At 38.5% G+C, this 22,549-nt stretch overlaps 1 protein-coding gene across 1 annotated transcript in view; it reads left to right on the top strand.

Moving 5' to 3' along the window:
• Window positions 1-22,549, top strand: part of MYO16 (myosin XVI) — a 484,140-nt gene that overhangs the window by 403,503 nt on the left and 58,088 nt on the right. The window contains exons 29-31 of the mRNA XM_019529669.1: window positions 5,363-5,609; window positions 8,176-8,483; window positions 10,094-11,293. Of these exons, the coding sequence (XP_019385214.1) occupies window positions 5,363-5,609; window positions 8,176-8,483; window positions 10,094-11,293 (1,755 nt within the window). The remainder of the gene's footprint in view (window positions 1-5,362; window positions 5,610-8,175; window positions 8,484-10,093; window positions 11,294-22,549) is intronic.

Here is a 22,549-nt window from a genome sequence, read left to right as displayed (position 1 = left end):
CAATTTGTAGCCGTTGTTTCTAGGAACATTGCTGACTTGTTGAGTCTATGAACCAACATAACCTCCAGATCCTTCTCAGCAGTGCTACTTCAGAGCCAGTTATCTCCCATTCAGTATTTGTGCATTTGATATATAATAAAAATACCTTAGTGTTTTCTAATTTACACTATTTCCTTCAAAGACTTATTGACTAAAAATAGGTTATGGTTAAGCAAATGTCTTAATTGAAAATATTTTTAAATAAAACGGAACATGGGGAGAAACAACTGTATGTCATTAAACTCTTCCATTTTTTATATTTATGAGCAGTGGATTTTGAGAGAGCATGCTCTAAATATGTATTTATTACCTTCCCAAGAAAATGTTACGGGTTCAAACCCAGTAAAGTGTACATCAGTAAGAAGTCTCGCATAAATATGGATCCTGGTTTTCTTTGATTAAAAAAAATCCCCAATTTTCAGTATAAAAAAGTAACCCAAAATCCACAGTTTTCCATGAGTAAACTTCTTTTTCTTTATATATTTTAAATGACATTTTCTAGGGGGTACCAGCGTTTGATTTTTTGAAACACAGGAAAGGATAGTATACCAATATTGTTAATGATGGGTTTGGATTCACAAGGCCCATCTATTTTGAGCTTGTTTATAATGGCAGACTTTGACAGTTTACATTTCCATTATTATAGCCAATTGTGAGACATACAAGCTGTCTAGTTCCATTTTAGTATACAGGTTGATCTCTTTAATATCAAAACATAAATGCACTAATCTAATTCCATTCAAAAGGAAAATAATAGTGCATATTTCTTTTGACAGCTTTATGAGCAGGGACCCTGGTTTCTCTGATTTAAAAAAATCCTCATTTTTGGTTTAAAAAAAGTAACCAAACCCAGCACTTTTTGGACATGAACAATAATGGTATAATATAATATCCTTTCCTGTGTTTCAAAAAACCAAACCTTATACCCCTAGAAAATGTCATTTAAAATGTATAAAGAAAAAGAAGGTAAAGCAAATATCTTATGTTGCTCTTTGCTTCAATGTGTTTATTTTATTCAGGAACATTTAGTATTCATGGAAGGCTAATTCTGCCTTTGTTTACATTTTTCCTTCAGATTAGTTCAGCATGACAGTTTGTTTAATTTTATACTACTGCACTCATAAGAGCTAAACATTCAATTATGTTATTAAAAATATAGTCTTATGCATTGTAGATTTTGATTTATCCTCACTTCAAAGTATTTTGTCAACATTTTTGTTATTTTTTTCCTTCACCCTAAAATGAAAACAACCCCAAATATAGGCCAGCCTGCTTCCTTTACACATGAGATTATTTCCCGTTAGTCAAGGGGCAGGGTTGCCAACTGTCCATAAATTTATGTGCAGCCTATAAAAATGCAAAAAACCCCCACAAAAATCCTGTCCCTAAAGTCTGTAAAAACCTGGAGCCATTCATATAGAACTCAGAAACAATAAGACTGATGGACAGAGCACAGTAGAGCCACCTGGTGTCTAATAGGGAGTGCAGCACCCTGCAGGGAGCTCTGTGAGGCTCTTGGGAGCCTGACAGAGCCATGTACTGCCCCTTGCCCAGCCACTCTCCCTTGCCCAGCCATGTACTGCCACTCTGTCCCTTTAACAGCCCCCTGGCTCTAGCAGCTGCCATCTCAAAGTTGCAGGGAGGGGGACAGAGCTGCAAGACAGGAGGAGAAAAGGTGGTGTGTAGAGTTCCATGTTGGGATAGGAAAAATAGGGCCAACAAGGGTAAGACTAAGGGGTCAGGTATGGCGCGGGCAGCATTGTGGTAGGTTAGGGATGTCAGCATGTGGGGCTGAGAAGCAGACTCCAGGGGGAGAGCAGCATGCTTCTAAACCATTGCTGCAATCAAACAGGGTTGCTAATCCAAGAAAATGTGTTTTACTCAGAAACTTTTTACTGACAGTAACTTTTTACCGTGGTTTGTGTTAAACCTCTTCATTTGAATCCTGCCATATCACTGCCATCCAGGGCTGCCATATCACTGCCATCCAGGGACTGACAGAAGGGTTGCATTTACATTATGTAAAATATATGTCAATAAAAACATGTGTCAGTAAAAAAAGTGTGGTTATCTGTAAAAAGGTTGGCAACCTTGTCAGTGGTTTTACCGGTTTGAAGCATAGGAATGAGATGAAAACTTTTTTATATTTGTTTTTACTAGATGGAAGTCAAAGTACTAAAATCACAGAAATATTTTTGGCACTTAAATAATCCTAAAACCCTGGATATCCAGTGGGAAGCACAATGGATGGCAATAATATACATAATATTAAAACTGGGATTTTTTATGCAAAGAAAATGACTTTTTTTAAAGTTTGGGGGACATGACATTTAGATGCATCAATTTTAGTTTCTCTCTGAGTTATGTACAGTTGTGCAGCAACTGTTTTTGTAGATGGATGGAAGAAATGGTCTTAAGAATAATTTTCTGAAACATTTTAAAAATCAGTTTGTATGGGGGGGTTTTGGAGGAGAATGAAAATGATAATACATGTAGAAAATATACATGACAGTGTTTTAACGCTTTAACATTTGTGTGTGCTTATATGTGTGTGTGTGTATGTGTGTTTCATTTTAATCATGGAAAACTGTGGATTTGGGTTCACTTTTTTAATTGAAAATTGGGGATTTTTTAAAATCAGACAAAACGAGGATCCCTGCTTATAAGAAATGTGACCATTCCAACCATATGCTGATAAAATCTTTATACCATACTAGACTATCTGTTGCCTGTACAGTGTGTTTGTTTGCATTAAAAGGTATGAACACACATACATTTGGAGCCAGAAAGGCAATATTTCAAAAACGGCACAGGCTATAACATTCTAATTGCTACTTCGGACAAACTGGGAACGATACAAATGTAGCAAAATTGTTCCAATTTTAACACTGTATGAAGGAGTAGTTTTGCTACATATGTATTATTTCTGACTTTTCCATATGCAACAATTAGGATGTTATAGCCTTTATCCTATTAGAAATAGTCTCCTTTTGAAAGAGCTTCAAATGTATGTGTATCCATACACTCTTCTCCCAAAAGGAAACCACACACACTCTTATATACTCATGTTAAACATAAAATAAATCTGTGCAGGCTTAAATATATCAGAAATCAAAAAATTATATTATTGATATTATTAAATAAATAAAGATACAGTACAACCTGAATTGGGAACTACTTTGAAGTTTTCAGTAATCTTTTTTAGGATCATAGGAGAGTAAGGTTAGATCCTCTCAAGGTCCTCTAGTCCAACCCCTTGCCCCTGTTCAAGGTAGGATTCTCCTGATTAACCCATTTCAGCAAACTATCTGCCCAGCCAGTTTTTGGAAATTTCCATGGATGGAGATTCTTACATCTCTCACCTGTTCCAGTGCGCATAGTCAGAAAGTTCCTCCTAATCTCCAACCTGAATTTCCCCTGCTGCAGTTTGAAACCATTGCTCCTAGTCCTGTCCCTGGCAGCCACAGAAAAATGCCCATCTCTATCCTTTCTGTAATCACCCTTCAAGTATTTATAGACTGTTATCAAATCCCCTCTCAGTCTTTTCTTTTTTAGACTAAATAAACCTGGTTCTTTCAGTCTTTCTTCATAAGATTTTTTTTCCACAAAATCCCCATTTTTCAGATATAAAAAGTAACCCCAAATTGACATTTTTCCGTGCTTAAAATGAAATGCCATATGTATTTCATTTTAATCATGGAAAAAAGTGAATTTTGGGTTACTTTTTATATCTGAAAAAAAGGGATTTTTTTGCCAGAGAAAACCAGGATCCCTGGTTCATCCATTGTTCATGACTATTCCTTAATCACTATGATCCAAACAGTTTGATATCCACCTTAAAGTACTTTCATCTTGTCTATATTTTCTTAGCTTGTTGATGAGAATGTTGTGAGAGAGAGTGTCAACATGCTTGCTAAAGTTCAGGTATTTCACGTCCACTGATCTCCCACTATTCACAGAGCCAGTCTTTCTATGATATTATAGAAAGAAATCAGGCTGGCCAGGCATGACTTAGTCTTGGTAAATCCATGCTAGCTGTTCCTCATCACCTTGTTCTCCTCTAGGTGCTTCACAGTAGATTCCTTGAGGACCTGATCCATGATCTTGCCAGGTATTGAGGTCAGACTGACTGATCTGTAATTTCCTAGATCCTTCTTCTTCCCTTTCACAAAGATGCACACTACATTTGCCCTTTTCCGATCAGCTGGGGCCAACTTGACCTCTGGGAGTTCTCAGACAGGATTCAAATTACTAAAATTACCTCAGCCAATTCCTTTAGTACTCTAGGGTGCATCATGTCTAACTTGCTGACTTGAAAGCATCTAGCTTCAGTAACCTGTTCTTCCACTACTCACTGCTGTTTGTCTCTTTCCCTATCTTTGCTGCCAACTGTATTCCTCACTTGGTAGTTGCCACTGTTTCTAAAGACTGAAGTAAAAAAATGCATTAAATACTTCATCCTTCTCTACATTGTCCTTAACTAGACTGCTATCCACAGATAGACAAATAATATATTTTTATTATAACAAGAAGAGATGCGTAGGCAAAATATAAACACTGGCTATCACCATGGTTACAGTGGAAAATATACCATAATTCTTTCTCAGTATAGAAAGAGGAAAATATACTATAATTCTTTCTTTGACAGAGAGTAGACCTGAAAGAATATTTTGGTCAATTTTTTTTCCTAAAAAATGAAGTGTGAAGTTGTCAGAAACGTTTTACAGGTTTGTGTCAAATCTATGTAATTGTTTTACCTGAAAAGAAACAAAAAACCTGAAAAATTTTAAATGTTATATCCTTACATTTCTTAAATGAAACATTTACATTTTTCATATTATATTGTAGTTCATTTTCATTCAAAAGTGTTTTAAAAACTTTTAAAATGGTGTAAAATCTTTTTTCATTAGGAAATGTTTCATCTTACCTGAAATTTTTTCTTTTATTTTTTTCTCACTGAACAAAAAAATTGTTTCAAGTTGACATTCTTTAGTTTTTATATTTACAGTCAATCCAAAAAATGAGTTATGTACATAGATTTACTCATGAGACAAATGATCTTTTAAATCCTCGTAATAATCTTAACCTTTACACTTCCTAGGATATGCCAAAGTAGTAACATATGTAGGGGGAGAACTGTGAAACAGGGAGCAAAAAAGTGTTTATCATCTATTTTAGTAGAGAGGGAATAGTGTTTCTTTTCCTTTTTGTAGAGAGTATTGATTGAACTATGCAATTTACAGCTGAATGCACAATAATGTTACATTATTTACTGTTAAATTATATGTCTTATTGGTCCATATTTTTTGTTCCATTATGGCAGTTGTAAGAGGATTTCTAGCCCGCCAGCGCTTGGTGCAGAAGATGAGCGTCAAACAGCAAGAGGTCACCTCAATCAAAAGCTTCCTGCAAAATGCAGAGGATATGGGACTGAAAGCGTACGATGCTTTGGTCATTCAGAATGCTTCTGATATTGCTCGGGAAAATGACCGGCTTCGTAATGAAATGAATTCTGCTTACAATAGGGAAAAGTTAGAGACTAGTAAAAGGCAGGAGGAAGCCCCCAAAAGGTAAGGGGAGAAAGTAGTTTCTCTAACTTCAGGAATCCAAGTGCTCCTATAGTTATTGGTGCAGTCCATTCTACACTGAGGTAGTCATGGCAATAATGATAATTCTCAGGAAACTTAAGCAGGGAGAGGTAATTAGTCATGTGAGTCTAGAGCTATGAAGAAGGCAGGGTCAGTTTGCACTTATAGACTAACTAAATCAGAGATGCAGCTTATAGCATCTGATGAAGTAAGCTGCTTTTTATAAAAGCATCTCTGGTTTAGTTAATCTATAAGGCACAAATCGACCCTGCATTCTGCCTATGTAAATTTGACTGTATCTTCTTTAAATGTCTGTTTTACTGACTTGCCAATTTGCGTTAGGCACTCTTCCTAATTTGTGAAGCCATATCAGGTAATTCATTTTAGGTATGTAAAACAACAACATTCATGATATATCTGATTCAATCAATACTCTCATATGTAGTTGCTTGCACAATTAAGTCTCTAAAGCATTTATTATCTATGAATAAATAGTTTTTAATCTTAAAAGAAATAGATCTTACATAGAGCTTTAATCTAAAAGAAACTTCTAACTTAAATTTCTAGATACATATGCCAAGCTAATAGAGACAAGCTAGAAATTAATAAAAAGTCCAGAGTCATAAAAGCACCTTATATTGGAAAAGGCAGATTACAAAGATGATCCTTTCTTCTTACTTTAAAATGGATGAAAATTTAGCCTTGCTTGGCATTTTCAGAGCTAGTTGCTACAACATGTGTCAGGGGGGTCTTTTTAAGCTTTCCACAGACGCACTGGATGCTGGCTGCAGCCAAGGTTGGGTGGGGATTTTGACTGGGTGTGCCAGTGCTTCTGCTGAGATTTAAAGCTGGATATTCCTGACTAGAGGGTCTTGACCCTCCACACAGGGTCAGACTGGTTGCCATATTTTGGGTCAGGAAGGAATTTTATGCCTTTATCAGACTGATATGGACTGTGTATGCGTGCAAGGTGGCGGGAGGGGAGTGGGGGGAGGGTAGGAGCTTGCCTTCCTGTATGGCAAGGGTTGTGGCCCTATACCTGGGATCTCGTGAATGTATATTAACAACCTTTTACAGAAGCAGGACATTGGCTGCCATGGGTTCCCTGCTTTATCTGTGGCAGGTTAGTTACTGTGTTATGTCTTGTGCTGCATTGGGGTTGACTGTAGGGTCACAAAAGAGTTTAGATTATGGATTTATATAGGATGGTTTGGAAAGGGATGATCCTGCCTCAAGCAGGCGGTTGAACTAGATGACCTGTGGATGTCCCTTCCAGCCCTACTTCTCTATAATTTCTACGAGTTCCAGTAAATATTATAGCCTCTTTCTCTATAGGTTCAATACAAGCACCAATATGCAGTGATAACAAAAACTTTATTATCTGTGCCTGTAAGTCACTGGTCCTAGGGATGTTTATTCTTCCATAGGAATGTAATTGCAGCTCACAGCATCGTCTCAAAAACAGCTCTCCTATGTCTTCGTTGCCAGTTTCAGTGATTTTTATTAAAGTAAAAATGACAATGTGTCTGTTTAATTAACTTCAAATATCCCCTTGATTACATATTGAAGGAAAAGCCTTTGTAGGAAAGACTGTAATTAAACATTACAGTGAAAACAAATTATCCACCGAACACCAAGCTTTCATCTTTAGCTTCTTTCATTGACTACTTGGGCAGCTGGCTAGATCCTGTATTTGAATTCCAGCTCTGCTGGTGATCTGCCATGCAGAAATACAATTAAAAAACCAAAACAAATTCTGAGGTATTTTTTGTAAATGATTGTTCTGACATCTCCTAGACAGTGCATTGCTACTCTAAATTATAAGACTGTTCTTAAATGTCTAGAAGGTGTTGTGATTTTCTTTTAAGGAATTCTTGATTTTTAAGTTTTCACTACTTTAATAAGATGGAATTAGCAACGTTATTTTCTAGTGTGCATTGGAAACACTAAAAATATTAAGTGCAATCACTGCAACAAGCGCACAGTCATAATTTTGCTACTGTGACTGAAATGACAAATAGGAGTTAAACAGGAACACATTCGTAAGTATATTGGTATAATAGAATAGGAAGCCAAATTCATCAGTTGAAAGGTAACCTAATATTTTAGAGATTTGGATTTCATAAGTAGAATTTATAGTTGTCTTTTTAGAAAAGGGTGATAAAGGCTCAGTATTTGCTGCCTCAGTAACTTTCTATTAAAATGGATTTCCCAGAAATTATCATTCAGATTGAAAACCTAGCTTTTGATTGTGCCTAACAATCAAAGTGTGAACAGTTCATTCAGTGAATGCCTAATCAACAATATGAAACTGCTTAAGAAAAAGCTACATTTGTGTAAAGTAAGTTCAGTGTCCTGATTTATCATGAAATGGGAAATGCTAGCAGCTTGATCTGGATTTGTTTGTCAGAAGATTACTACACATATCCCCTAGGCACAGAAGGGATGTTGGGAGATTGTTTACCGAAAAGCTGTTGTTATGTTTGCATGACCAGGTTCCTTGTTGTCATTTGAGTAATGCATCTGGGCATCTTTTCTATGTTTTCAGAGTTGAAGACAGGGGTGGGAAGGTCTCTGAGGACAATTTTGTTGGCTGTCGAACGCCTAAGCATTTTCATTCCAGCTCCGTGCCTATCCCCATGGCAGTGGATGGCTTGGTACATTCTGTGGCTGGATCATCCATCAGATCCCCCTCCCTGCACTCTGTGTTCAGCATGGATGATAGTAATAGCCTGCCATCACCAAGGAAACAGCCTCCTCCCAAACCAAAGAGGGACCCCAACACACGACTGAGTGCTTCGTATGAGGCTGTTAGTGCTTGCTTGTCGGCAGCTTCTAAGGAAACTGCTAATGAAGGTTAGGCATAATGGGAGAAACCCATACATATATTGCCTTAGGATATTGATTTCTTTACTTTGATCCTTTAAAACATTTTCAGGTGCCTTGAAAAAGTCTTGTTTCCTTAGAATACTTTCAGTAGTAGTAAAGAAAATCGGTTGATTTATCCGTAGGTCCTAAATCAGTAAATAACTGCTCATTTGTCCTAATTTCCTAGTTTGTCAACAACAAAAACCTATTTACAGAATTCCCTCTGGAGATAAATAAGCTCCATCAGCTTTACCAATCTGCCTTACTAACTGTTTTATTTCACCTTTTAAACAGTGTAGTATAATTCCCTTGGCATCTCAAGTAGAAAATTTTGAATGTTGAATTTTACCAGGCTAGCTTTAAATTACCCACTATTTCTCTCCACATAAATATGAATATACAGAAATGAATATTCTGGAGGTAGCTATATTAGAGCCAGGATTTATATATAATGTTAGAACTCACTTATAGTGAGTTCTCCTCCACTCAGGCTGAAGTAGAATGAAAGTCTCAAATATGTTTCAGTGCACTGCAGTTTTGATTAAAAAAAAATCCTACGTCCTTTCCACCCTTCATATTACAAGGAACAGTGGTGGAAAGCTTTTCATATGTTCTGCTAACCCTGAATAATCAGGTTTTGCACAGAATATCCGCTAAAGTTATTGGGAATTATCATCCCTTCACTGCAGGCAAGATGTAAAATCATGTACGATGATTCTGCAGCCACTCAGACAGTGGCTGGAGGCTTCAGAAGATCACCTTTGTATGATGACTGATATTGTCACATCTTCAGAGAGAACTTCATCTTTCTTATCCCTCTTCTCTTCCCCCAGCCCTCCCCCCCCCCGCCCCAAAGGCCACCTTTTGTGCTCCCCTGAAGAGAGAAAAGTGTATATGAGATGGAGAGATATGGGAGTCTTGAGTCCAATATGGCTCATTTGAAGCCATCATCCCCACCCAGTGAAATTGTAGCTGGTTCCACTGAATCTGCCCAGCATAGAGAGAGGGTAGATATTTGAATACTGACAATTTTTACATATACCATATATGCATAATGTTTATATATATAGCTATAGATATAGTTATAGATATACATGTCTTTATATATAAATGCTAATACATATTATACTAATATACACACACTCATTTCTAAAGCACTTTGGGTCCTTCCAGGTGCTCAGTGCTAAATAAATGTGAAGTTACTTGATCAGATTCTCTGCACTTGTTTGTGTCCGATGTGCATGACAGATTAGGGGACTGTCAGAAACAACATATAGCTCTCTGATAGCGTGTTCCAACCTTGAGCTTTGAGACTGCTGTAATGTTTACCAGATAACCATGGTCCAAAGAGACCAGTCACCAAGTGGGGTGAGTTATCTGCTTTCTTCTCCGACACCTACACCTGTATTCAGGCAAGTAGCTCAAACCTAGTTATGCCAATTCAGTATTCATCTGGTGAATACTCCCCCCATCCCCACTGAGAATTCCCTAGATGTGGCCTTGTAAGATTTAAATACAAGCATGTGTAAGACCTCATTTTGCAGAAGTAATGGACCTTGGCTTGTTACTAATGCATGCTTTTTCCCCCCCTCTCCTAGTATTGATGAGACCAAGACCACACAGTGATGACTATAGCACTATGAAAAAGATTCCTCCCAGGAAACCAAAAAGAAGTCCCAATACAAAACTGAGTGGCTCTTATGAAGAGATATCTGGCCAAAAGCCTGGGGATATGAAACAATCCAGCCCAGTAACTAAAACAGGTGGTCATGACATTGTGACAATACAAAGAGCAGCCTCTGCTGATGGGCCCCGTCACAGCATGTTGAGCTTATATATGTCACAGGAAGAGGAGGAAAATGAGCCAGTATATATTGAAATGGTAGGAAATGCTATGAAAAATAATTCCACTGAAGCAGAAAGCCCAGACCAAGGCGAATCTGTTTATGAAGAAATGAAATATTTTTTACCAGAAGAAAGTAGCAATGGTAACGGAACCATTCCCATAGTAACTGGATCTCCTCCACTGTTGTTTGAGAGCAAAAAACCTGGAACAACTGAAGAACTTGATGCAAACAGCCAAGCTGCCTCAAGCTATAAAGACCCTTGTGACATTCCAGCCCCCTTCCCAAATTTGCTTCCACATAGGCCACCACTACTTGTTTTCCCTCCAACCCCTGTAACATGTTCTCCTGCTTCTGATGAATCACCTCTAACTCCTCTAGAAGTGAAAAAGCTTCCCGTCCTAGAAACTAATCTAAAATACCCTGTACAATCAGAGGGCTCAAGTCCGCTATCCCCACAATATTCCAAAAACCAGAAAGGGGAGAATGAAAGGCCAGCATCCCCTGGTTTGGCTGTATTTAATGTTTCCAGCAAGGTGTCTCCTCCTTCAACTCCTCCTCCTCCTCTCCCTCCACCACCTCCTCCTATGCCTCCATCTGTTTCTTATCGGGCTTCTACACATTTTGCTTTCCCCCCAGAGACTTGTGCTACATTTCTGGTTAATACAGGGAAGACAGGAACAAACTCAGATCTGTCGAAAGTACCTCAGAGACCAAATCCTGTTCAAGCTGGAGGTTCAACTTCCCCGTTCTCTAAGCTGCCGTACTCCCCAGTGAAGGTAGCAAGAGCTGACCACAGGAAATCAAACTCCAATTCATCATCTCCACTTCCATACAGTCCTACAAGCTCAAGACCTTTAACCAGTCCTCTTGACGAGTTAACTAGCTTGTTCAGCTCAGGACGGAGCGTGCTTCGAAAGTCTGCAGTGGGAAGAAAGATTAGAGAGCCTGAAGGTAAGCTTACTGGAATGCTTGATCTTTCTGTCTAGTCTTCAGTGGTCATTTATTTTGGTTGTGGTGTTAAATTTGGTTCTGATCTGAAAAACTTCTATAAATACATGTCTTTTATCACATTATCCTTCACCCTAGTTTTACGTGTAATGCCAGCCTCCAGTGTCCGCTTGCAATACATACCTCTCAAACTGTCACAATAAACCGTACAAAGAGCACATTCTTTCTTCTGTCAGATCCCTGTGCAGGAACCTCTGTTGCCACTTATATGACGTCAGGCATCCAGCGGTGGCTAAGCTCAGTGAGATAGGCAATTAATTCTGACTTTGGGACAGTCTGGGATGTCTGATCCTTTTTCATTCATTCACAGAGCCATTGACATTGTGTTTCATTTTGTGTTTCTCTCTCCCCCACTGTTAATATGCCTTTTCCTTTTCAACTGCAAAACTCTTTCAGGTACAGTTTTTGTAGCTCTTTATATAATAGGGTCCCCTGTTTATAATAGCTATAGACACCGTGGTAATATAGGCTTTTAATAATACTAAATTTAAAAGAACTCTTTATGTTCAGTAGTGGAATACACACACACACACACACGTGTGTGTGTGTGTGTGTGTGTGTGTGTATTCCACTACTGAACATAAAGGGTTCTTTTAAATGTAGTGTTATTAAAAGCCTATATTACCATGGTGTTGATAGCCATTATAAACGGGGGACCCTATTATATAAAGATATATATATGTATATTATACACACATATATATAAATTTAAATTATGATTGCATTTAAAGTAAAAATCATAGAACAATCAATTACTTACTAGTGGTGCTGCCTGTACTTCAGTATGTTTTTGGAATTCTAGCATGTACTTGTCAGATGTTTAGCTAACAGCCAGACTAACATGCATGTACAGAATGGAAACTTCTACAGTTGTGTAGGTGTGGCAGTGTGGATATGTGTTCCCTGTTCTTCAGCAACATACTCTAGAGTTAACGCTTCTTAGTACTGAATCTTAACTTGAGATGACAAAAAGTTTTATTTTTATGTGCATTGACTTACCACACTAGTGTCACAGAAAATCTGGCCTATAAAAGATATTCCCTGCCAGAAGCTGATACATTAGAAACAGATGCCCTGCTCTTACTAAAAATACTCATGTAGTTGTAAGGAATGAGGAAATAAAAATATGTAAAATAAATAGAAATAGATTATACATGTCAGCTTCTCTATCAGCAAATCTGCACAATAGAAATTTATTTTTTGTTTGTTCATATCCCAATAATCTTCCTAAAATTAGCATAGCTGTTGTGTAATGGAAAATGAATTACAGTATTACCAGAATGGCATATCTTCACTTAAAAGCTGTCAATTGGTTAGCTCTGTGGTACATAGTGTGTACTTTAATCTGAGGATTATACTTCAGTGTTTCATTATTGTATTTTCATGCATTCACGATAATGAAAACATGTTTCTTATTTTGGATGTACTTGATATAGGAGGCATTGCAACAAGTTTCCCAGCTGTTCTTCTTGAGTCTTTTATTTCACAATATAAAATGGTTACTTGACATCTAAACTTTCTGATTGCAGAATAAAGTCTTATTCATCTTGTTTAGCTGAATCTGAACCTTGCCACTTTGCATACAGATTTTTGAGATTTGAAACTTATTCAGGTTGTTAATCATTTACCTTGTGCAAGGAACAAAAAAATGTCTTGTTTGTTCTTCAGTTTCTTATAATCGTACAAAATGGTGCATTCCTATATTGGCATATGTGGACACTATGAATTCTTAAGAGTCCTTAGATCTCTAAAGTATACATCAAAGAACCTTGTAGCAGGAGGACAGTCTTTTACCTGTGGCAAGTCAAGATAGTTTTTGTGTTTTCAGGTAATGTCTTGTGGTTGAACAATAGGATTGTTTGTGTAACTTTAGGAATATTTTAGACAAATATTGTAAGTGATGGTTTGGATAGAGATGATCCTGCCTTGAGTAGAACTTTGGACTAGATGATCTTCTATCCCTTCCAGCTCTACATTTCTATGATTCTATGATCCTAATGTCAGCAGATCATTAAGTTATAATTAATAATGCCATTGCTAGTCTGCTTGGCTAAGTATAGTCACTCAAATGTAGCTGAAGCTGAATCAATTCAATTTTTGCCGGTTAGTCTAAACTGTGTAGATTGAATCATTAAGCAAGTGAACAGACATTCTCTTTCAATTCTGGAAATGCAGCCACATGCCTGCAGTAAGGTAAGCACACCTCCCTGCTTGACTGGAGCAGACAGCTTGAGCCAAGGTTAGCTTGTCCACCCTTCGAGGGGGAGTTTGCAGTGCAAAGCATGCTGGGTTGCTGGAGGCCTGTGAGTTAACTTGAATTTGAAGGGGATCTGGGGCAAATGTTTAAACTGATTTAAACTAAATCAGTTCAGTCTAATACTACATCCATCCAGGTTCATCTCAAACTGGTTTTAGTCATTCTGAAAGCAGTTTATGTGTGCCAAACTTCTGTTGTGTTACAGATTTCAACTGGTTTCTGATCACTTGTAGTGGTTTATATGTAACTTCTGTCTATACGTATCTCATGCTTCAAAATGGTGGTGGGGGTGCTTTAACTAAAGCTCGTTTCACAAGCTTTAGTTAAAGCACCCTGGCCACCACTTTGAAGTGTAGGGACACTGAGTGACATGGAGGCTGCTGGAGTGCGATAATTAGCACCCTCCAGCAGACTCGCAGCCAACTTGATTAATGGAGTCTGATCCAACATGTGCTGCTTAGCAGAGATTCATCACATGTATAGGTGTCCAAAATGACTAATTCAACAGTAATTTGAATCTGAGTTACATTTTTAATACAGGGGAAAAAACCACAGGAAAAAAAAACTAGACAGTGTATATAGCAATCTCTCCCTGTGAAAAGCTAGCATGGTTAAGTTAACGTCCAGGTCAATATTAGTTAGTAGATTATTTGTGCTATGAAGTGTAAATTAAATTCTGCTGGATGATTAACTATATCAACTGCTTTCTTCACCTCTGGATGTGTATCTGCTCCAACAATTAGCCTCATATGTACAATATTTGAAACATATTCCAATTGGAGTGGATTTCCTTTTTAAAACCTAATGAATGAAAAGCAGCATACCACAATTTCATGATTCTTCCATTTAAAGTATATTTTCAAATAGGCACAACTCCATTGACCCCACTGAGATTAATCCCAATTTGTGCAAGTATAATAGGACAGACTTAAGCACGTATATTTAATTAATATTAATATTTACTTAATATTTTACATGATTTGTCATTATTTGTCTATATTTACTTAATATTGTACATTATTTGTCATTTTTTAAAATTTTGTACGTTCATATTAATGATGACAGGTCAGTTCTATATTAATATTGTGAAGAGGCATTCTGTATGTTTGGCAAAGTAAATAGAAAATATTTTCTTTCCCTACAAGGACAACAAATTGAATTGATTAATCACTCCTTTAATTACACTGCTTAGAAGAAGATGCCATATTTTAAAGCATTTCCAGTCATTAGAGGTCTCTTTTGAGGCTTTTGTTAGTTCACCTAAGCACATGTAAGGATGGTAGAGGCAGCAGAGACAGCAAAGTAGTTTTTACCGTACACACAAAATGTTGCCTAGAGTTTGGGAATTGCTACAAATTCGTTTCACTAGAAAGATGAAGTATAATCTATGTCTCCTGTAATCTGAGGATAGTATATTAACCAAGCTTACCATAGGGCAGTTCTAAATTTACTGTTCACATGGAAAATATTGTACTTCTAAATATTTTAACAAGGCAACACTAAGTATGAAAGATCAAAGTTCAAGAAAGGTATGTGATAACATTTTAAATCAATATTTTATAAGAGAAAAAGCTACTGTATGAAATGAAATGCAGTTACATATAAATCGTTCAAGCAGGAGAAGAGCCATCTGTAGAGTCAAGGAAATACAGACAAATATACAGGATGTGTTTGTACTTCTCATCTTTGTTTACTGCATACCTTCAATTCATTTCTCTTGTAACAGTTGGTATAAACATTCAATTTCATTTAATCTCTGGTACATTTTAATAAGATAGCAACATATAGAAGTAGACTGCTTTTGCAAAACTAGAGGCATCATATTGAAGAATGCCTAAATTATAGTTTCTCTATTATTTTTTTCTCATTCTGCATACTTTACATTAAGATTTTGGAGGGTTCCTGCCTTTCCTCTCTTCCCCCAAATAATTTGTAGCAGTTTATCTATCTGATTTCCTAGATTAAAAAAAAGAATTAGACGTATGCTTGCTTATCTTTTGATTTATTGCCTATTTTCTGCATGGGCACAGCTTTGAAAATCAAAAGGTTCTGCTCAAAACAATGCTCTTTAGTTGATTACTGTGAAATTCTGTTCACTTCCAGAATTATGCAATGCCCTTACTTCAAAATAGGTGAAAATGTAAGTCCTCCTGAAGTCAAAAGCAAATTTTGCTATTGACTTCAATCAGGTTCTTTTTAGCAGTAATTTTGTAAAAAAACAAACAAGAAATTTACAAAAATAACTGAATGCTTGTGAGGGGAACCAGATTAGCAGCCTGAGAGACCAACGTCATCTGCTTATCAGAAAAATGCAAATATAAACGGTGTAAGCAGATCTGACGGGCAGGTTAAGACCAAGTTAGTATTAACCTGGAAGAACAATTACAAGGAGATGGAAGGTTTCTCATGCTCATTTACTTCTTGACCTCTTGGATTAAACTAGAATGTAAATTAATCATTCTGGGCTTGTCTACACTTGTACTTTACTGTGCAGTAGACTAATTTACTGCACAGTAAAGTGTCACTCTCTACACATGCATGAAAATTAGGTCAGTGTACACTAATTTACTGTATTGTCAGATAGTGCTATCAGATGCAAGTACTATCCAATGGCAGAGTAAATTACTGTGCTTAAATAAATGCACATGTAGATGGTGACGTCCAGATTAGTTTACTTTGGCTCAAATTACATCAGAGTGTATTCAGTCACATTAACTGCACATGCAAACATGTCCTTTATGATCTGAACACTTGTCTAGAATTAACCAAATTGAAATCACTATGGTTCCTTTCAGACAGACCACTAAACCCCAATCCAATGATAACATCTTTCAGTACCTATTGGCCTGGTATGGACTTGTGTTAATATTTTATTTATTTCTTTAATGGTAATATGCAGAGCTCGTAACTATGATCAGGTTCCTATTGCAGTAATTATTTCCTTAAATGCTGTACATAAAAAAGCTCCTCACCTAAATAATTTCAGAGACAAAACAAATGGTGGGAAGATGGAGCATAGAGAGATTAAGAGGGAGTAAAAGGTTAGTTGTTTAATACAGTTCCTAATTAGATTCTAGATCTCTGGGGGAAAAAAATCCAAAGCACCATGATAATTTTTTTTGTTTGTTTTTTGGCATCTTCCTTTTGGACTGTAGGGCTAGAGACAGACATTACACATAAACCAGTTTTTGATCAGAAACTGGTTTAAACCTATAATAGAACAGGTTTTCAGTGCAGATAAACCAGTTCGAAAATGGCTAAAACCAGTTTGAGATAAATGTGGTTAAATGTAGTATCAGACTGAACTGATTTGACTCAAACCAGTTTATGGAATATCTGCCCAGACCCCTTGCTGGTTTAAGATAAACTAGACTCTCCTAGGATCCCAGCATGCACTCTGGGCTCGGCTGGGCGGGGCTCTCTGTTCCACAGCAGGGCTGGCCCTTCCCCTCTGCTCCTTGGCTGCAGCTCTGGCAGAGACTTGCAGATACAAAGAGTTTGCCTGGCTTCTCTCTGCTAAACAGGCATTGTTTTCTACATCCCTCTGCCTTACACAGACACACAGTATTAGCTAGCAGACCACATGCTGGCTACAGCCCATACTGTGGGATACTACAGAGGCAGACAGGCTTTTTTGGAGCTAATCAATAGGTAGCTGGTAATGTCCTTTGGAAAAGCTGTTTAAGAAGAGCTTGGAGGGGGACTTTGTTTTCTTAATGGGTTGATAAACACTGAGTTAGGGTTGATAAACCTTCCCTGCTGGGCAGCTTGGAGGGAGGGGAAATAATCAAGGCGTTCTGCAGGGGGCTGGCTATGCGCCCCTCAGATCACCACTGTGAAGCAAGCTCTAGTGCCCCCTTGGCTTCTAGCCGAAACCACTGCAGACATGTGCCTGTATTTCTGGAATGAAAAGGGAATGTCTATCCACATCCAAATCAGTTCAAGCTTTGCAGGTTAGACTAACTTGCAAAGATTGAATTAATTCAGGCTCAGGCTTTTTGAATGTCTTTCCCTAGCCTAAAGGTTCATACAGAGCTAAACATAGGTCTTTACATGCTCAGACTGAAACACCATTAATATATAGAGATGTACATATAGTGGTGATTCATTTTAATCATGGAAGAACGGTGGATTTAATGGCGGAAAGATTGGTGGTTACTTTTTTTAATCTGACACCTAACTCCTACCTAAATTCCACTACAATCCAGAAACAAGGCAAGGAATTTCCTAAACTCTGCCAACCTCATTAGAGGGGACTAATCTTTTCGTAATGAGCACAGTGTTGGTAGTGCATATCTTTTGCACAGTGGGCAAGTGGTACGAGTCCTAGCTCAGGAATTAGGGGACTTGGTTCCTAGGTCCTGCTCAGCCTGAGAAGAAATGAATCTATGTGTCCTATTTCCCAAGAGTGGCCTTCAGGGACCAATCTGAATATTGCCCTTTGTCTCCCCCGCCTCTCAAACCTGATTAAACTAATTTATACAGCCCATCAGGAAGGGATAGAGGATGCATTTCCAAGTAATTGGTTCTGCTCACTGTCCTTTAATTATCAATAAATGAGGTCAGTGGGAGCTATCAGAAGTGTGAGTGTGATTTCCTCTGTGTGTGTAGATCAGGACATGCCTGAAATAATCCCTTATACCAATTAACACAATGACAATCTAACAAACATGCAAATATGCAAAATTCATAACATGTCACAGGCATTGCCTCATCTTTGACATCTATTAACTCTTCTGGATATAGGCAACACCCACTCGGTGAGACAGATGTTTCCCAATTAAGTAATTTCTTAAGTAAGCGAGCTGTTCCCAACTATTCAATTTAAGTAGTGGCAGTCAAACAGCCACTAATACCACACAGGTGGTAGAGGTATTATGGCATCCTTAGTTTCAGCCAAAGCTTGGCAAACAAATGGTATTTATATTTACGATGTTAGAAAACCTTTGAATAATAACAGGTTTAAACTTGTCTCTGAAAAGGAACTCTGTCCTGTAAGAGGAGGGCATTTCTTTGATAGCTAGTAAATAATTCCCTTCTACCAGCAGATTAATGTAAGCTACTATTGTGTAGCTAACATATCTTGCTATTGAACTGCAAATTAAATTCCCACCAGAGTTTCCAAGATGAAATCCCAGTCCTTTATCCTCTAAGCCTTTCCTCTTAAGCAACTTAATAAAGATAATATTCATATCTGCATCTCATTATTCTTACATTATAATAATATAATATAATGTAATATAATAGCTTTAATTCCACTGTGGCAAAAGGCAAGAACTTAAAAAATGTGAGTAATATAGAAAGCTATACTGAATCTCTTTTACCAGGGCATGCTGAAAGAACGATAATATGTGTTGCACTTTTGTGGTACCTTTCATTTGCAGATCTCAAAGCACTCAAAACATTACAGCCTGCTTAATTACCTGGGAACATTTCAGTTGCCTCAAACATTTTCTATGACTAATTTTCAGATTAGGTGCGTAAATAGAAAAAAGGTAATTTACACTGGATAATTTACAAATTTAGTATGGTGTCTGATTTGCTGTGTTTCCTCCAGGCATAGCAGAGTGAGGAAAACCCAGAGGACTGCCAGTAATTCTGTGATGCTAGAACAACACAGGCCATCTATGGAAACCCTATGCAAAGGAAAATAGAGAAACAGCATGTTCTAGCATCAGAGGGCCTTTGCTGGAGATCTCCAACTGCAAGGGGACTTCCTTTGCTAGGAAGCAGTCATGCCTTTATGTTACCATAGCAGCACAGAGGGAATAAAGAGGAGTGAGCAGTGAGGTGCCAGGTTTTCTGCTCACTGAATATCTATGAACATTTTTATCATTTCAGAAATGTTGTTTAATTTAATTTTTATTAGTGACAGTAAACAATTATATTGTCCTAGGCTAAAGGCTGCCTATGGCAGTGACACTGCATTGTACTATGTACTAAACAAACAAGTCAGAAAAAAACACATACAAGACAGTCTTGCATTCAAAGGTTACAGACCATAGATAGATCTGTGAGACAGGAATACAACATACAAACCTAAGACTATAATGAAGAATAGGCATCATGATGTTTTGTTTTTTTTTTTGATTGAGCCTGAGGAATAGCCCAAACACTTGCCCAATTTGCTCATTTAACTTTCAGGCATTTATTTTCCATAGATTTATCATGAGTAGCTTGCTCTAAGTATTTTACACTCACTTAAAATAGGAGCTGTGGATGGCTGTAACAATCAGATAGGCTAGGGCAGATATTCAAAAAGCCTAAGCCTGAATTGATTCAATTTTTACAGGTTAATCTAACCTGCAAAGCTTGAACTGATTTGGAGATGGATAGACATTCCCTTTTCATTCCAGAAATGCAGGCACATGCCTGCAGTGGCTCAGGCTAGAAGATGAGGGTACTAGAGCAGCCCTCCCTTCGCTTCCATATGGCTGGGGGGGCATGACCAGGCTCCAACAGGATGCTATGATTAGGAAGGGGTTCCCCTGCTCCTGACCATCCCAGCAGGGAATGTCTATCATGCCTAACTTGGTGTTTATTGGCCCATTAAGAAAACAACAGAGGGACATTACCAGCTATCTGTTGATTCTGCCTTTGTTCCATAGGCCACAGCTTGGAGGTATCCAGCATGTGGTCTGCTACCTAATGATAAGGTGTCTGTGAGGGACCCGGAATGCCTGCTTACAGAGAATGGGGAAGGGAGGGGAGCAGAATCCAGGCAGATGCCTGCAGAGACTGCAGGAGCTGTAGCCAAGGAGCAGCGGGCAGGGGCCAGCCCTGCTGTGGAGCAGAGAGTCTTGCCCAGCCCAAGAGCATGCCAGGATGTTGGGGGTGTCTGGTTTATCTTAAACCAGCAAGGGGTCTGGGACAGAGATTGTATAAACCAGTTAGAGCCAAATCAGGTCAGTCTGATACTACATTCAACCAAGTTTATCTCAAACTGGTTTAAAGCCATTTTCAAACTGGTTTATGTACACTGAACACCTGTTCTGTTACAGGTTTCAACTGGTTTCTGATCACTTAAACTGGTTTATGTGTAATGTCTTGAGCCTTGAGATCCACAGTATTGTGTTGTTACCTGACCTTTCTGTATATCAGTTTTATTCTCCAGGACAACTTTGAGAAGCAACTAGAGAAAAGTAGCAGAAAACTGTGATTTGGGAAATTTAGAAACTGGGGGTTTTTTTTCTTTTTTTTCTTTTTGGAGCCATGCACACTCTTCAACAGACTTAATTCTCTCTCTGCCAGGGCCTATTCTGGCAATGCATTTAGAGTGAACAATTTGAATATCTGATAGGTCAAGAAATGTCCATCAAAGATAAAATAGTTAATTTCTGAGATCATTTCCTAAAAAGAAATAAGTGCGTAGAAGTGTGTACATAGATCTTGGCTGAACTTAAGTTTTGTCCATTTCATTCTATTTGGTTTCTTGGTGTGTGCAAGTCCTTCCTCATCTGGAAAATTACTGTGGAAATGGCCTGCAGGTCTCCTGAAATAAGAGATCTGGAATGCCCTAACTTTCTGTTTCACAATCTCTGCAGAGTAGCATAATTTCCTGTGAAGAATACTTGTTATTTTAGGTAACCAGTTTGTATCCAATACTATTTAATTCAAAACTACTGAAAATCTTAGAGCTCTGTTTATCACCTGCTTTCATGATGTGTAATTTCACTAACCTATTTGTCATTGAAAAAACTACCTATGTTTTCCAAGGCCAGCTCCATGATTTGTGAAACTACTGGAGAAGAGAAATATGGTGATCAGCTCACACTTTGCTCTTAGTAGAAGGGTGGAATTATTTAGATCTGCAACATTTGATTTCTGTTTCACTCCCATTACTCAAGTGTAATACTGACCCACCTGATTAATTGCAAAGCAAAAGTACCTCATACAGTTGCTTTCAGTGTTTGTTCTTCAGGATTAAAAGCAAGTAATCCAAAATCGAGGTTTGCTTTGTGTTGTGACATGGTAAATAAACTTTAAACAAAATGACTTAACATAATAAAAACACAGGTGACTGGTAGGGAGGGCATGGGGGGGCACATGCCCCCTCTGAGATTGGCCCCCAAAAGTACTGGGAGGCCCATTGATGCACCCCCCAATTCGGCACTGCACAGGATGGGTTCAGACACGGAGCAGATCCTCGCCACCCCAACTGTATGGCTGGGTACCACACTCAGCTTCTCTACCCAGCCCCGTCTTCCCTGACTGCTCTGGAGCCCAGATCATCAGAGTGTGCTCTGGCCAACCAGAGAGCTGCCCCACCTCCCTCCCCCATGCAACCTCTCTCTCCATCTCTCTACCTGTAAAGAGCATGCTCCAATCCCCCTGATTCTGGGAGAAAGATAAGCCCAGGGGGGTGGGGGCAGCCCAGGGAGGGGTGGGGGGCTGTGCCCCTCTCTTCCCCCTGCCCAACCCTGAAGCAGTTTTTTGCCACGTGGGCTGATGGCATGTTGTGTGGTGGGGAGTGTTGCCGGCACAAGGTGCCCGAGGGAGGCAACAATTGGGTTCATTGCACGGTGTGCGTCGCGCAAAATAAACACACTGGGGGAGAAGCAGACAGAGTTTATTTGAGCTCAAGTAAAAGGCACAGGGAGACTGTATGGTCTCAAATCCTGCACACCTAACCCTGCAACAGAGGGATCTTTATACCCCGGTCAGTTTCACTGTCAGTGATTTCCCACCAGCTGGCCCCCCTCTTTCTCCCTTTTCCCTCCTCCTTGCTCTCTCCGAGCGGTGCCCTTGCATTCCACAGATAACAGTTTTAGCTCGCCTGCTTTCCAGAAGGACAGGAGATTGCAGGCGCCAAAGAAAGGGTTACAAAGGTTGGGCAAGCGGGGGGTTTTGGCTCTTCTGAGCCTGGAGCAGAAGGACTTCCTCAACACTCGTGGTCTTCCATCCCTCTGAGTTACCCAGGGTTATGCCCAGTGACACCAACA

This window comes from Crocodylus porosus, unplaced genomic scaffold, assembly GCF_001723895.1.
Source record: "Crocodylus porosus isolate Cpor-Errol unplaced genomic scaffold, CroPor_comp1, whole genome shotgun sequence".
Lineage (NCBI taxonomy): Eukaryota > Metazoa > Chordata > Crocodylia > Crocodylidae > Crocodylus > Crocodylus porosus.
The sequence above is the reverse complement of the archived record's forward strand: the minus strand, read 5'-3'. Positions and strand labels throughout refer to the sequence as shown.